This window comes from Marmota monax, unplaced genomic scaffold (genome assembly GCF_021218885.2).
Source record: "Marmota monax isolate L192 unplaced genomic scaffold, Marmota_monax_Labrador192_F-V1.1 WCK01_AAM20220418_F8-fsc00209, whole genome shotgun sequence".
NCBI lineage: Eukaryota > Metazoa > Chordata > Mammalia > Rodentia > Sciuridae > Marmota > Marmota monax.
Genome location: NW_026694493.1, coordinates 1985263 through 2000495, shown reverse-complemented (window position 1 = coordinate 2000495; position 15233 = coordinate 1985263). Strand labels below are relative to the sequence as shown.

The following is a 15233-nucleotide window of genomic DNA, read 5'->3' as shown; positions in this document are numbered from 1 at the left end:
TGGTCCTGGCTACTGCTTTGAAGCTGAGCCTCCCTTGGAGGACTTTCAACAGTGGCCCTCCATACCCAAGCATGCAGACTTCCTGAGAGGGTCTCTTAAACTTCTCTGCAGCCCCTCCCCTCCCTGCTGCAGTTTGCTCAGGCTTGGTCTCAAGTCATTCATTACTCTCCAGTAAGAGGTCTGGCAGCCACTTCCCCCTACTCGCCTCGGGATTGGGCATGGGACCTGGCTCCATTTTATCTCCTCTTCCACTTAGGAATGTAAACCTGACCTTTTTTACATCTCCCACCCAGCTTTAACCATTTGAGAGCCTCTGGCTCTGCCTTCCAGATTCCTGAGAGTCGGGGCGGGGCAGGGGGAAGCAGTCTTAAGACCAACCTCTGAGGGAGAAAGGTGGGCTGTTTCTGGGACGGTTTGATCAGAAAACCAAAGTTGCATCATGACATTCCCTAGTAAACAGGGCAAGCTCGTACACACACGTACACACAGACGCAATCTGTGTGTGGGGGCCGGGGTAGGGGAGCGCAGTCCTACCTCGACACTTGTCTGCTGGGTTGGGAGCCAAAGGGTCCCCAAAGTAGCCAGCTTTGCACTGGTCGCAGTTGACTCCGGCTGTGTTGTGGATGCACTTCAGACACCTGCCTGTCAGCCGGTCACAGTTCCCAGAGGCACTGGGGTCGATGTTGTTGTTGCACTGACAGAGCTGACAAGGCCTCACCGGGCCCCGCTCCCCAAAGGGGTCCCCAAAGTAGCCATCAGCACAGAGTTCACAGCGAGCGCCTGGGAAAGAACAAAGGAACAAATGGCCAAGGCCAGACCGTCATCTGTTGGCAGCAAGACCAGACAGAGAGGCCTAAAGTGCGAGGCACCCCCAGAGAGCCAGGGAAACGTGCTTCTTCCGTGACCCCAGAACAGTACGGGTCAGGAGCAGGTGCATGACAGGGTTGGCACCACCCCATCCACAGTCACCACAGACTGTGGAACACAGCAACATCGCTAGGAGGCCTAACTAGTTGTTTTGGGGAAAGCCAGTAGCAACGTAGGAGTGGTGAGATTCTAGAGAAATCACCAAGGCTGCTGCTGGGTTTTCTTTCAAACTGACCAGCACAGGGATGTGACATTGAAGAGGTGACTAAGATTTCCTTTTTAAAAAAATGTTTTGTAGTTGTAGATGACATCATGCCTTTATTTTATATCATTATTATTATTATTTTTTAATGTGGTGCTAAGGATCGAACCCAGTGCCTCACATGTGCTAGGCAAACGTTCTGCCATGGAGCTACAACCCCAGTCCCTAACACTTCCTTCTTTACTTTGGGTCATTAAAAAACATTTCAAACTATGCATTTGGTCAGCATCTTCTAACTCCAAACCTCCCAAAACAGGAGTCCATGTTTCCTCCTGTAACTGAGCTCTCTGTCCTTGCCCAATCCACCTCCCCTCTTGGTATCGAGATAGTCTGATCTTTAGAATAAGCACATTTAGATTAACCCAAAGTCATTAAAATTTTCTAGAAAATTCCTAGGAGTAGATTCTCTTGACATGGATTCACAGCATCAGGACAGGAAGAAGCTGGCTGCAGAGCAGGCCTGTGGTCTTACCAGTGACTCCGAGAGGACAGTTGTTGCAGACCACCTCCTCTGTCTCGGGCATCACTGAGCAGCTGAATCCATTGTGACAGGGGCATGGCTTGCAGCTGCGGGGGTCATGGGGATCATTGTAAAATCCAAGGGGGCAGTCGGCACACTCGATGTCAGGATTTTCGTCCCCTGAATAACAATCTCCTGGGAGGCAGAAGAAGAATGGAGGGGCAGAGAAATGAGCAGGGTCAGATAATGCGTTTCCTTCAGAGGAGCAGGGGTCGTGTGCAAGCCCACAGCCTTCCTTTCTAAAGGTTTTACAGTACCTGGGCACTGGCATTCACCCCTGCCCTCTACCAGACCTTGAATTTCAGCTTCACTCTTCTATACTAAGCAATGTACCCTGCCTCCACTATCCACAACTTAGCACTGTCCCTTGTCCTCTGTGGCCTGACACCATTGATTGCCCCGTTCATTGAGACCCCCACTTGCCTTTGATCTCCCCACACAATTCTTGGAACTTGATACCCACTCCCCCACTGCACTGAACCAGGACAGACAGCCGTTTCCTGTAACCTAGCACCTTTCTTACAACCTTGTGGCATTTCCTTAATGAAAAGGACTGAGTGTAATAAGGCGCCCTGTCCATCCTCCCCAACTCCAGCCTGGCTCTCCCTAATCCTTCCCCATCTCTGAAATGAGTTCAGGCATAGTGTTCCTCACTCTGCTCTTAAGTTTCACAGGAGACTGTGGTCACCTGGCTGCACCCCCAGTCACCTGGTCCAGGTGTCATTTCACTCACCGGTGTCTGGATCACAGGCCCCTCCCCCTTGGCAGTTACATGGAACACAGGTGCCAAAAGGCCCCAGTCTCGCTGAATCTCTTTTGTAGCCAGAAGCACAATCCTGGCAGAACTGTCCCTTGTACCCAACAGGACATATACAATGTTCAACCCAGGGTGCTGGGGCTCCAGAGACAGGGCGGGCTGAAACCAGGGTCACGTTGTCAATGTACCCAGTACCTGCAATAGAGAGGAGAGGCTAGAAGTAGCAAGTGGTAAGGCTAAAAGATTTGAAATCAAGCCAGGCATGATGGTGCACGCCTATAATCCCAACAGCTCGGGAAGCTGAGGCAGGAGGATTGTGGGTTCAAAGTCAGCCTCAGCAATTTAGTGAGGCCCTAAGCAACTCAGCAAGACCCTGTCTCTAAATAAAATATTTTGTAAAAGGGCAGAGGATGTGGCTCAGTGGTTAAGTGCCACTGGGTTCAATCCCTGGTACTAAAAATGAAAGAGAGAGAGAGAGAGAGGGAGGGAGGGAGGGAAGGAAGGAAGGAAGGAAGGAAGGAAGGGAGGGAAGAAAGAATATCTGAAATCAGGCCTCTCTAGATTTTATTTTTCTCCACTCCTGACAGGTGATGTCACACAGAATTGGGACTGAGCACACAGGCTCTGGAGCTGGAAAAATCATGGTTTAAATTCTGTCTCCACCCTCACAAGCTGTATTAACTGGCAAATCGCTAACCTCTCCACAGCTGCATATCCTCAACTGCGAAAGAGAACGGTGCTATCTATCTTCTAAATTTGTGTTGAAATTAAATGACAGTGTACGTTGTAATGCACATAATAACAGTTCAGCACATTGCTAGCAAACACCTTCTCCTCTTCCTGCCTTATTAGCTGCATTAGTGACATGGAAATGGGGCAGGCCAGCCGTGCTTCCTTTTTACAGAGAGCTCTTTTATATAATTCCAGCTGGAACCAGGAGGCCCCAACATGTGAAGTTCAAAAAAGAGAATTAGCAGGATATATGAGGATGTCCAAACATGGCAGCAGTAAGTACGACCCAAGAGGAAGGGCCAGTCTAGGAGTGAACCGGTGTGCCCTAGAGCCATTTCTGAGCTGGAGAAATACACCCAGGTGTTGTAGCTTATTTTCCTCAACAATCAGCTTTCATGGAAATTCAGAGGCTCTTATAACGAGATGGTGTCATCATTATTCATTTACTGGTTCTGACCTCTTTAAAAGAGGAATGTTCCCCTTTGAGAAATTTCTAGAATGTAAAAATTTAGACTTAATCAGACTCTGGGCGAAAACCATCAAGCAGTTTATCGACTTGTTTGGAGACAGCCCACCCTCTTAGAGAGCTGAAGCAAATTACACTAACACCCAAGAAGAGAGTTTCATTTCTCCCAGGCCCTTACTGTATTCTCCATACGTAGCTCGGATCTGAAGGGCCGTGAGGTTCCGCAGTAACCTTCGAAACTCAAAATAGCTCAGCTGGGGGCTCCAGTTACTGCTTGGATGTTCATTTAATCTGCATAATTCAAAATAAAAACCTGTAAAAATCCAACTCATATCACATCACTACCTGATACAAATGATGCCCAAGAATGTGGCAACAGCTAGGGCCCTTGGTAGTCCTGCTTAGGGGATGCAGGACTATGAGCTTTATCTCTTCCTAAGCAGGAACTTAGAGCTTTCTCCCTCCATGGGGAGGGCAAGTCTGCAGGAAGTGATGGAGGGCAGACAGCAGGCAAAGTCAAGCTCCAGGGGTCATACTGCCTGAAGCAAGGTTGGTCCCAAATCCTCAGACACCACACTGTATTCTGGGCCATGTAGAACCTAAATTAGAAACATCTTTGGGTTCCAAAAGTCCTGACCCTCAAGCACTACCATTCGTTCTTTGTTTTGTTTTATTTAAATGACATGTCATCTGAGCACATTTTATTTACTCCTTTCTGGAAGTTTCCATCTTCTACTTTGTCCATCATCTAATACTTGGCATCAGAGTGTCTTGCTGCATCCTGTCACTAGTCCCTGGACTATTCTTTTTAGTTTGGTTTTGTTTGTTAGTAGAATATGCTTCCAAGAGCAACCCCTACCCCTTTTTGTTTCATTCACTGATTGGTTTAACAAAAGTTGACTGTGCACTTGGCTTGTGTGGCTGCAGGAAAAGACAACCAGGGAGATGACCAGCATTCAGCTGGGGGGAGTTGGTGGGCAAACAGTTATAAATCACTGGGGTGAGCATTATTACAAATGCATGCACAGAAGGCCATGGACACACTCTAGGAGCTGTAACTTCACCTGGGATGCTGAGAAGGGCAACACCTAGGAACAACAGATAAACTGAATCTCAAAGAGAAAGTTCTCCAAGCCATGAAGGGTGGAGTGGATATTCCAAGGAGGAAAATTGAGTATGTACTGTCAGAATAAGGAACACTCGGAAATTTAAGTGCCCACCTTGTGGGGTATGTGCTCTGGGTCTTCCTTTCTCCATTCCTAGTATCTCTGCTCTGGGCAACCATCCTCAGGTAAGCCACTGTGGATGTCTTCTGATGGCCCAGTGAAGGACCCTACCTGAACTGCCTTCCACATGGCATCTGCTCCCTGTCTCACACCTGACATTTCTCAGCATACACTCTCTCGATGGCTTTCTACCATCTTTCCAGCACAGGCAACTCTAAGCATTTTGATATGCAAGACCACCATGATGGGTCCATTTCCAGCTTTTTCCACCTCATCTGCCCACCTCCCCAAACCACTCTGTGTCCCTGCCATAAGTATCTCTTGCCCCCTATTATTACAGCTTCTCACAGCCCCACATAACTTCACATATGGAGGGTGCTGATAATGTTTCTTGCTGGCAAAGTCACAGGCATCTTTTCATTCTCGGTCTCTTCTTTAAAGCTTTTCTCAGCTCTTCTAGATAGAATTGGGCTCTTTCCAAGACCCCATGAGCATGTTCTACCACTAAAGCAATTATCTATTATGTTTGCTTGCTTGCTTTTATTTATTTATTCCTGTGGTGCCAGGAATGGAACCCAGCACCTAGTGCACGTTAGGCAAGCACTCTACCACTGAGCTACACCACCAGCCCTCTATGTTGGCATTTTGATGTGTTCCATAGCCTACTAGAACAGGAGCCTATAGGGCAAAGACCATGTTCCATCTTTACTTTCCAGCCTCTAGCACAGAACTGAGCACCTACTAGGCACAGCTGCCTTCCCTGACCTCTCTGAACATGCCAATGGAAATCCTCATTGAATAAGCGCAGTCTCCACGGACAGCACCATCCAGGGCCTCACACGACCTCATTCTCAGATCTCATTCCTCACTGCCCCCCACTTCATGCTTCTCATCCACCAGGAATTTCCTAAATATGCAGCCTTCCTCAAACATGGTGTTATGTTTTAGATTTGTGGGGTCCCCTGAAAGCTCCTGTGAGAGACAGTGACAGAAAGTTTCGAGGTGAAATGATTTGGTTATGAGCGCCTCAACCTAACTGAGGCATTGATCCAGGGACAGGGATTGCCTGGGTGGTTACTCTAGGCAGGTGGGATGGGACTGGAGAAGGTAGGGAGTTGGGGGCATGCCCTTGGAGTATGGATTTTGTCCATGTTGGGGGAAGCTCTCTGTTTCTGCTCCCTGGTGCCATGTCCTGAGCCGCTTTCCTCCACCACACCCTTCCACCATAATGTCCTGCCTCATCTTGGGCCCTGGGGAATGGAGCTGGCTGTCCATGGACTGCGAACTCTGAAACTGTGAGCCCCAAATAAACGTTTTTCTCCTCTAAATTGTCCTTGCCAGGGCTTTTGGTAGAAGCAGCAAAAAAGCTGACTAAACCCCAAGGTATTTCCTCTTCCTCATTAACTACCCCCAGCTTCTCTTTCCTTTGAAGCCGCTCTCCACACTGTCCTGCCTTCTCGGGAAGCTCCCTTTGATCTTCTAACGGGGAGGGGGGGACAGTTGTGCCTCCATGTGTGTTCAAAGCACCTGTGCTCAGCCTGTCTCTCTCCGCCACTTGACAGTCTGCCTTGCTATCGTCTGTTTATTTTCTCTCCCATTAGCCCGCCAGCTGCTAGAGGGAAGGAATCACGCCCTGTCTTGATCCAACACCCGCCTGCTAAGCCAAACGTGCTCAGAAAAGCTTGTTGACCGAATGAACAACTGAATGGATGAAAAAAGGGCTTGGACGTCAATCACAGTTTGCTCTATTCCACCCACTTGAGATCTCTCTTTTCACCTGAACACGTAAGTCTTGGTGATTCCACAAGGAAGCGTCTTGCTGAGGGGCATCAAGGGAGCTCTGATCCGAAGACCAGCACCTTCCAGGATCACATCATGGGCAGACGGGTGTCGGCCTCCCCGGTCCACACGGTAGTCGAAAGACAGGCTTTGCCCATAGCTCACCTGCTGATTCCCAAGAAATCTGGCTGTGAAATAGAATTTTTAATAAGATCAGTTGGGAAGCTGGGAAGGTAAACCCATTTTCAAGTCTGCATCAATGTGGGTGACCTCTCATGGAGTCTCATGTTACCCATCCCACACCCCCAGGCCACCCTGACAGAAGTCAGTGCCCAGCACTGGACATGATCATACCATTTGGGCTATGAAACAGGGTTCATCTATTAGAGGGACCACAGCCTGGTACTTATGATACACAAGATCCAGGTAAATCAGCAAGAGTGCCATTGGCTACATAATGCCTTGTGGCTTATAGAAGCCTTTCATGAACATCATCACATTTGATGCAATAGTTCTGGAAGGCTGGTATTCCCATTCCCATTTAATAGTTAAGAGATCTTAAGTTCAGAGAGGTTAAAAGAACAGCTCACCCAGGAATCACTTCTTGGCCAAGGATATGATCAGAACTAGAATTCCAGTCAGAATTCTTCTACCCAGACACAGACCACTGACTGATATATGTGTCTGTATATATATGTGTGTGTGTGTGTGTGTGTATGTATGTATATATATGTATACATACACATATATATTTATGTTTTACACATATAAATTTATATTTACATATATTTATATAGAATATAATGCTTATATATTACATATATAGATTTGAATATATAATTAGTTATGTTACTTATTATAAAAACTCCCATTTGATTAAAGTAGGCCCCAGGTCTGCCCTCCAGGACACCCAGTTTTTTCCAGAGTGCCATGCCTTAGTGACTTCATTAAATTGGGCTTAAGCCCAGATGCCTCCTGGAGGCACCACTGCCCTGAACACCAAGTGATATGGATTCCACATTTTGTAACTCGATTTTTCTATCCTGACTCCCTAGTGCTCTCACTTGGCTTCTGTAGGACGAATTCCCCCTCACATACCAGGAGCCACAAAATAGACGGGGTCTGATCGTCGGGCTGAGCTGTACACATCCCTGTGGCGCTGCGACCAGTGGAGCTTCGCAGGGGACCCGTTTCTTTGGATGGCCTTCCAGCCATCAGCATCTGGAACACAAATAAAAAACCATTGCACTGGAGACAAACCCTCCACCTCCATTGAGTCATGGCAAGATTGCTTGCCAAAAAGTCCTGTTGAGGTAAAAAGTGGGCTTTTCCTAGTGTTTCCTCATTCCTTCCTAGAGTTCAAAATTCCCCATGCGCCTCTCCTCTTGGATCTCAGCTTCACTGGCTCCCACCCCACAGCTGTTTAGCTCCTTGAGTCTGATCTTGAGATAAGAGAGCATGTTTTCATCTGCCTTTAATTTGTATCTTTATTAGAGTTATGTAAACAAGGTCTGGCCTTAGTGCGGTGAGAGGGTCCATCAGATCCAAAGAGAAATGTGAACAAGTTGAAGTGATATCCATTCCCAGCGTGTTTACAGTGCTCTGTAGCTTGGTAACTCACTTCGGATTCATTAGCTCAGGTGATGTGTGGGAAAGGAGTGTGATCAGTGAGTGTGGCTTCCAGGGGAACCTTCATAAACCCCCAATCCAAATGAATGACTCTTTTGTGACTTTGAAATAGATGTGGGTGGGAAACACAGGAAGATAAAAAGTGAGTCTCTTCTAAGTTATTTTTTTTTTTTTAAGTCATGACTACGCTGGTGTGAGGGAGCCATTCAGCTGTGACTTTTTCAAGATGTGGGGGTTTGCTTTATCACCCTGAAAACATGGTGAACACTTAAAACTATGAAACAGTGGTTAAACATGATTTGAGACTCCATTCAATGGACAGAGAGGTGTTTGTCTGTAGGCACAAATCCCTATACAACCTTCAAAAACAGAAACAGCGAACGGGGCGCCTTACCTTGATGGAAGGTGGAGGTGATCTTATGGACACTGTAGTCCACAGAGCTGCGGCACTTGGCTGAATGTCCATAGCAAAAACACTGGGTGCAGCCCTCAGGGTTCCCCGCATCCAGATGATAGTAACCTGGGCGACACCTGGATTTTAGAAATTGGGGTGATATAATAGGTTATTTCTTTTCTTTTTTTCCCCCCCTTTGGTACAGGGGATTGAACTCAGGGGCACTCAACCACTGAGCCACATCCTCAGCCCTATTCTGTATTTTATTTAGAGACAGGGTCTCACTGAGTTGCTTAGTGCCTTGCTTTTGCTGAAGCTGCCTTTGAACTCGTGATCCTCCTGCCTTGGCCTCCAGGGCTGCTGGGATTACAAGCATGTGCCACCGACCCCAGTGGTTATTTCTTATTGCATGTAGAGAACATGCTGGTTGATTCAGCCTCTCTCTACTTTCTTCCCCTCTTGGCCCTTTTAATTGTCAGAGAAGGAAAATGGCAAGTTTCGTGTACCACCTCCACCCAGACCATCTGATGAACAAACCCCCCCCCCCAAAAAAAAAAGAGCATTAGGAATGTTCTGTCTCTTCCTAGGTGCGGCAGAATCAAGTTTGCCTTGATGTTCTGGAAATAGCAACTGACCCATCTTTAGTGATGGATGGAGGTCAGATGGGGAGGACAGGGAGGGATGGAGCAGGGACACAGAGCAGCCCTGTCCTGAAGCAAGTGTTTAATGGGACAAAGTGAAGACCAGGAGGGCAAGGCTCCTGCCTCAGCATCAGCTCCCCATCCTGATCCACAAGAGCACTAGGTGTCGGTCACCATCCCTGCCCCTCATACCCAGGCTCTGGCCCACCAGGGAAAGGGCAGGTGAGGACCTGACAAGGAAGAAGGATGGCCAGAGCCCATCTGCTACAGCAAAGTGCAGGCTGGCCGTCCACCTCTGCCCCTGCCCAAGCCCTCCAGTGGCTTCCCCAAGGACAACTGCAGGCCAAGTCTTAGCTGTGGGAGCTGCAGGGAACGCAGCGGGGAAGCTGGGGAGGCCCGCTTCTCTATTGAAGTTAGCTGCCTCCTTCCACATGAAACAATGATAGTTTTAATGATCATTTACTTAGCACTTATGTTGTACCAGCCACCTTGTGTATATTCTCATTTAATCCTCCCTAAAGCCCTAGGAGATAGACATTGTTTTTCTCCAATTTCTTAGATGAGGAGACCAGAGATGTTAAGAAACTCATCTGAGGTCATAGAGCTGGTAAGTGGTTGAGGCAAGCTTCATGTCCATCTACCTCCAAATCACATAGTCAAAGCCACTGGACCATCATGTATCAGGGGTATGTTCATTGTGTCACATCCCAGAAAAACAGTTAGCTGAGAACAACAGATGCTTCAGAGAACAGTTGTAAAGCAAGCATGTTTTCTCTGAGAGCAAGGGTTTAACAAAATCACTGTGGGGGGCTGGGGTTGTGGCTCAGTGGTAGAGCGCTTGCCTAGTACATGTGAGGCACTGGATTCGATCCTCAGCACCACATAAAATAAATAAATAAAATAAAGGTTTGTGTCCACCTACAACTAAACATAATGTATTAAAAAAATCATTGTGGTTTTATGAGGGGAAAATCTGTACATTAGAAAACAAGAAAGGAAGGGCCAAATGGAGGGATGGAGGAGTGGAGTGGAGAGGAAGGATAAAGAATGGGAAAAAATCAGGCAAAACTAAATGGTGGTTTTTAGGAACACATCAGAATTATGAATGAATTCAGTTACGAATAATGCATACCAACTTATGAATGATGCATACTAAATTGCAAGGAAAATGATTACCATAAAAGCCAGTATAGCAGTCATTTTTAGGGACTCCTGGTGGCATTGGGATGGCATATCTTTAGCAGAGGTCTACTGATTGGTGATGGCACTTTTTAATGTAACTTTCTAATTCTGTGTTGGATTCTGAAATGAAAAAGGCTCTTGCGGCGTGGCTTCTCTTAACACTTCAGCTATTTCTCCTTGTCCTCACCTTAGCAGCAAAGAACCCCCTGAAAACCCAAGCTAGGAATGTATTTGGCATTTCCTCCGCCCAGGTAGAAGGGATTGGCAGGGTGCCAGGAACTGCTTTTTTAAGGAAATGGGGAGGAAGCATTTACCTCTGGGGCCAGCCTCACCGCCCCCCTAACCTCAGGACAGGAAGAGGTGAGTCTGAGCCTGGTTTGTACTTAAGGAATGTCCTGCAGTGACAACCGCGGGAGGAGGGCTCCTGGCTGTTCCACCTGCCCCAACATGGTGCAGACCCAAGGGGCTCTTACCTCATGCCCCGGCTCATGTGTGTGCATGTAACCACCACCCCAGCCCCGGGGCTGCGCCTTTTCAGTTGACGATGGTTATATATGGCCATATGCTGTGATATTCCCTCTTACAAGGATTTTCCCAACATGCTTAATTAGGCCAGGCGTTTCCCAAGACCAGGGGGAGTCACGTGACCTCATTATTGCATACCACCTTATAGCCACGCACCTGGGATTCAGAGCCAGCTGGCAAGGGGACTCTCTGAGGCCCCTGCCTCTGTCACGGTAAAAACAGAGAAGGGGCCCAGAGCACAATGTGGAGTAGAAAAGTTGTGGAAGCTCCACTGTATTTTATTTATTTATTTATTTTTGGTACTGGGGATTGAACTCAGGGCACTCAACCACTGAGCCACATTCAATCCAGCCCAATTTTGGATTTTATTAGAGACAGGGTCTCACTGAGTTGCTAAGTGCCTTGCCATTGCTGAGGCTGGCTTTGAACTCGTGATCCACCTGTCTCAGCCTCCCCAGACGCTGGGATTACAGGTGTGCGCCACTGCGCACGGCTCCACTATATTTTAAAAAGAACAAAACAAAACAGTTTTCGAGGACAGAGAGCAGGAGGAAGGGCATCAGCACTTGTTTGGGATCCTTTCTCCATAACTGCACTCAAAGGATTAGCTCTCGTGCCAGTTGCCCAGGCACCACCCCTGCTGTCTGTAGGGACATGGTTCACACAAACCTATCACACCGGTCTCCAGTGACAGCTGGCTTGCAGACACAGCGGCCAGAGTCACAGGGCCCTGCGATGCCAGCTGGGTCACAGTCACACTTGGAATCTCTGGGAAAGAAGAAAAAGGAAATTAGGGATGGGCTTCCAAATGCTTCACCACTGAAATCACAAAGATGGCCCCACTCAGGAGCAAGCGTCGCCAAGCTGGGCAAAGTCTGCTTCAGTGAGGCTTCTCCTGGAAATCCCCACTCCTGCTAATCCTTCTCCACTCTCTAAGGACACAGCTGTCTATGCTGGTGCTGCTAACAGGGTGGTGTGTAGGTGGCAGCCAGTCCATGAACTGTTCGTTACCTACTCTTAATAGGGGCTTGTGCCAGAATGCAAACCAAGTTCATGACTAAACTATTTAGTTTAGTTTGGTTGACTTTTTTTTTTTTTTTGGATACTGGGGATTTAGCCAAGGGGTGCTTTACCATTGAGCTTTATCCCAGCCCCCCCCCCTTTTTTTTCAATTTTAAAAATTTTAAGACAGGGACTCACTAAGTTGCTCAGGGCTTCCCTAAATTGCTGAGTCTGGCCCTTCAACTTGGGATCCTCCTGCCTCAGCCTCCTGAGTTACTGGGATTACAGGTATGAATCACATCAACCAGTATCAGAATCAAACAAAAGCATTTCATTGAGAGTCCTGCTACTGAAACAAAACAAAATTCAACCAAACTCCAGCAGTTCCACTCCTAAGTACATAGCCAAGGAAAATGAAAATGTATATTAAACCTCTGGGTTCAATTCCTGTACCAAAAAAAAAAAAATCATTTGATTCTGGCATAATCTCCCTGTCTCATGATTAGCACTGGTCTCTGTCACTCATTTTGACAAACAATGAGGTGTCTATTTCATGGGTCTCAAACCAAGGTCATTGTCTTTTCCCTACTGATCTCCTTGTCCTCTGATGGCCTGTGACTATATCCAAATTCTGCCCAAGGCTGGAGCGTCCTTGACTCCTCCCTCTCCCTCACACCCCCACCCCACCCCACTCTAGTTCAGATAGGCTCAGGGCCAGGATTCCTTTCCAAGCTTTGCCTCTCAATTCCCATGGGCTCCTCCTTGTCTTAGGCCCTCCATTACTACTGACAAATAGCACCTACTGTGCACTAAGAACCAAGGATACTAAGAGAAGTAGGAAACAGCCCCAGTCTCTTAGTCTCACGGCAGGGCAGGTGTGTGAACAGCAATGGCAAATAGCACAAGGGCAGCTGCAGCCACCCTGGGACACCTTCTAGGGACTCTTCCCCCTCAAGGCCCTGGGGACCCAGCAACGGACAAGACAAAGCCACATAGCAGGACTCACATTTTAGGGGGAGGAACGGACAAGCCAATGCAGACAGAAAATGAGAGATTTGAGGGGTGAGGGATGCAGACTAGTGAGGGGGAGCCCTGCAGGATGATGAGGTGGAACGGAGCCCCACAAGGCACTGCATGTCTTTGGGTGCTCCAGGGGTGCAGGGCCACATGCTCGTGGCTCCTTTGAAGAAGGGAAGGCAGGGTGCTGTGGCTGGAGCATGGGGCCAGGAGGGTGGAGCCTGGGCGGCAGGTGCAGAGGGCAGAGGGTCCTGCAGGCCCCACAGGCCTTCGGAAGTGGGGAGGGGGAGCTCAGGGAGAGCTTTGAGCAGAGCAGCAATATGATCTCCTTCATGTTTCAAAAGGGCTGCTGAGAGGGGCCGGGCCTCGGGGAGAGTCTCTGAAGATGATCTAAGAGGTCAGGAAGGGCTAGAAGGGACAATCTGTGCAAAAGCCCAGAGGTAAGAGAGTGGGTGACACCAATAACTAGGACAGCACAGCTGAGACAGGAGGCTGCGCCATCTGGGCAAGGGGCTGAAAACACAGGCAACGATGTCACCCAACCAGGACCATCTCCAGGCCATTTCTCTTCAGAGTCAAGAGTACGCTGTGGCCATGTGGCACTACAGGATCGTATCATCTTTTTCCTTTCCATGACAGTGTAGCTTAAAGTCGCCTAAGTTTGGAGAATGCAGCCCAAAGGTCTGCGTGTGGGAACGGAATGAACAATTCCCAGTGCTTCAGAGTTTAGACAAACCGGATCAAAAGTCCATACTTGTGTTATTTATGCCAGAAGCAGATCTCAGAATCCAAACAAAACCAAGAGAACTTCTAAGAGTAGAGATTTCCCTAATAGCAGACATTTCCCCAAAACAAGACCCTCCACATGAAGGCCAAACCAGAGGAGGAAGGAGAAACAGGAACTCGTATCTAAGTCACTCACCAAATAAGACATCTCCCCAATCCAGAAATGGTTTCTCTATCGCAAAAGTGAAATTATGTGTCAAGGTTGAAAGTTGGCAGCACCAAGCCAGAGAAAGTCCCAGGATGGTCCCTGGGATCAATGGCCCAGATAGTTCCTCGGACTCATCCATAGGCTCTCAATACCAGTAGGGGTCCGCGAGCCACTGGCAAAAGGCCCATCTGGACTACGCTCCTGGCTGGCTTGCCAAATTGTCACCGAACCTGGCCCTTTTCACCCACCATGCAGTATGCAAATCACTGAACGACGAGTTTTGCCAAAGAGAAAGAGCTTTTGCACAATGTGGCCATGCTTGACAAGGGGAGACGGGAGCAAGTCTCAACCCACCTCCGGGAGGATAGAGTTCAAGGATATTATGGGTTGAAGCATGGGGACAGGAGCTTGGAGGTGAAGAAGTTTAAGTTTAGAGGCTTTAATCAGGCAAAGTGGGTTTATTTTGGTTTCCCATCAGTTGTAGCAATTCCTCTGTCAGTAGCCTTCTAGCTAATGCTTTACCACTCCCCTAGCTCAGCATCTCTGCAGAGTGGCTGGGGTTTATAATGTGTTATTCTCTATCTTCTTCCAAAAATGAATTTGAAAGACAGAGAATGTTACAAACTAAGGGGAACCGAGATTAGGTAGAAAAGTTTTTCTATGCCAAGTTCCTTGGGTCCCAGGTTAGAATGTGATGGACTCTGTCCCTCTGTCCTGGTTCTTCACAGGAGGCAATGGTCAGGGTGAAGAAAACAGGTCAGGAGCCAAGAGTCTGGGCTTGAATAGCAGGCCCACCCTCCTCAGCAACGTGGGTCAACTAAGCTTCTCATGGTTTAAATTTCTGATCTTTACAATGAACATAATGACACCCCCAATCCCTTAGGGTTGGTGCGAGGATTAAATTAGATAACCCACATGAAGTACTCAAAACAGTGTTTAGCACACTGTAGATGCTCATTAAATGAAAGTGATCACCAGTGGAATGTCATTATCATTATTCCCATTAATGACAGCAATGGTGGGGTGAGGATGCTCACAGATGTCTCTGGTCTCGGATGCATCCAGCGTCTGTGAGCGTGTGGAAGCCTGGCAGACACCGGTCACATCTGTCTCCTGTCACACCTGGCTTACAGCTGCATCGTCCAGAACTGTCACATCGAGCACTGAGAGAACCTGCAACCCACCAGGTGGGGGAAAAGGGAAGATGAAAAGAAAGTATTTAACTTACAAGGCATTAGGAAGCAACTGCCCACCTGTGGGAGCTCAAGACACCTAGTAATATCCAGCACCTGCTGCCTTG

General features: G+C 48.0%; 1 protein-coding gene across 1 annotated transcript in view; it reads right to left on the bottom strand.

The window, feature by feature from the left end:
• Lamc2 (laminin subunit gamma 2) overlaps positions 1-15233 on the bottom strand; it is a 64922-nt gene that overhangs the window by 16305 nt on the left and 33384 nt on the right. Inside the window, exons 4-12 of the mRNA XM_046419541.2 lie at positions 14971-15106; positions 11650-11748; positions 8633-8769; positions 7708-7830; positions 6608-6797; positions 3783-3895; positions 2383-2601; positions 1602-1784; positions 535-780 (exon numbers count right to left, since the gene is read on the bottom strand). Of these exons, the coding sequence (XP_046275497.1) occupies positions 535-780; positions 1602-1784; positions 2383-2601; positions 3783-3895; positions 6608-6797; positions 7708-7830; positions 8633-8769; positions 11650-11748; positions 14971-15106 (1446 nt within the window). The remainder of the gene's footprint in view (positions 1-534; positions 781-1601; positions 1785-2382; positions 2602-3782; positions 3896-6607; positions 6798-7707; positions 7831-8632; positions 8770-11649; positions 11749-14970; positions 15107-15233) is intronic.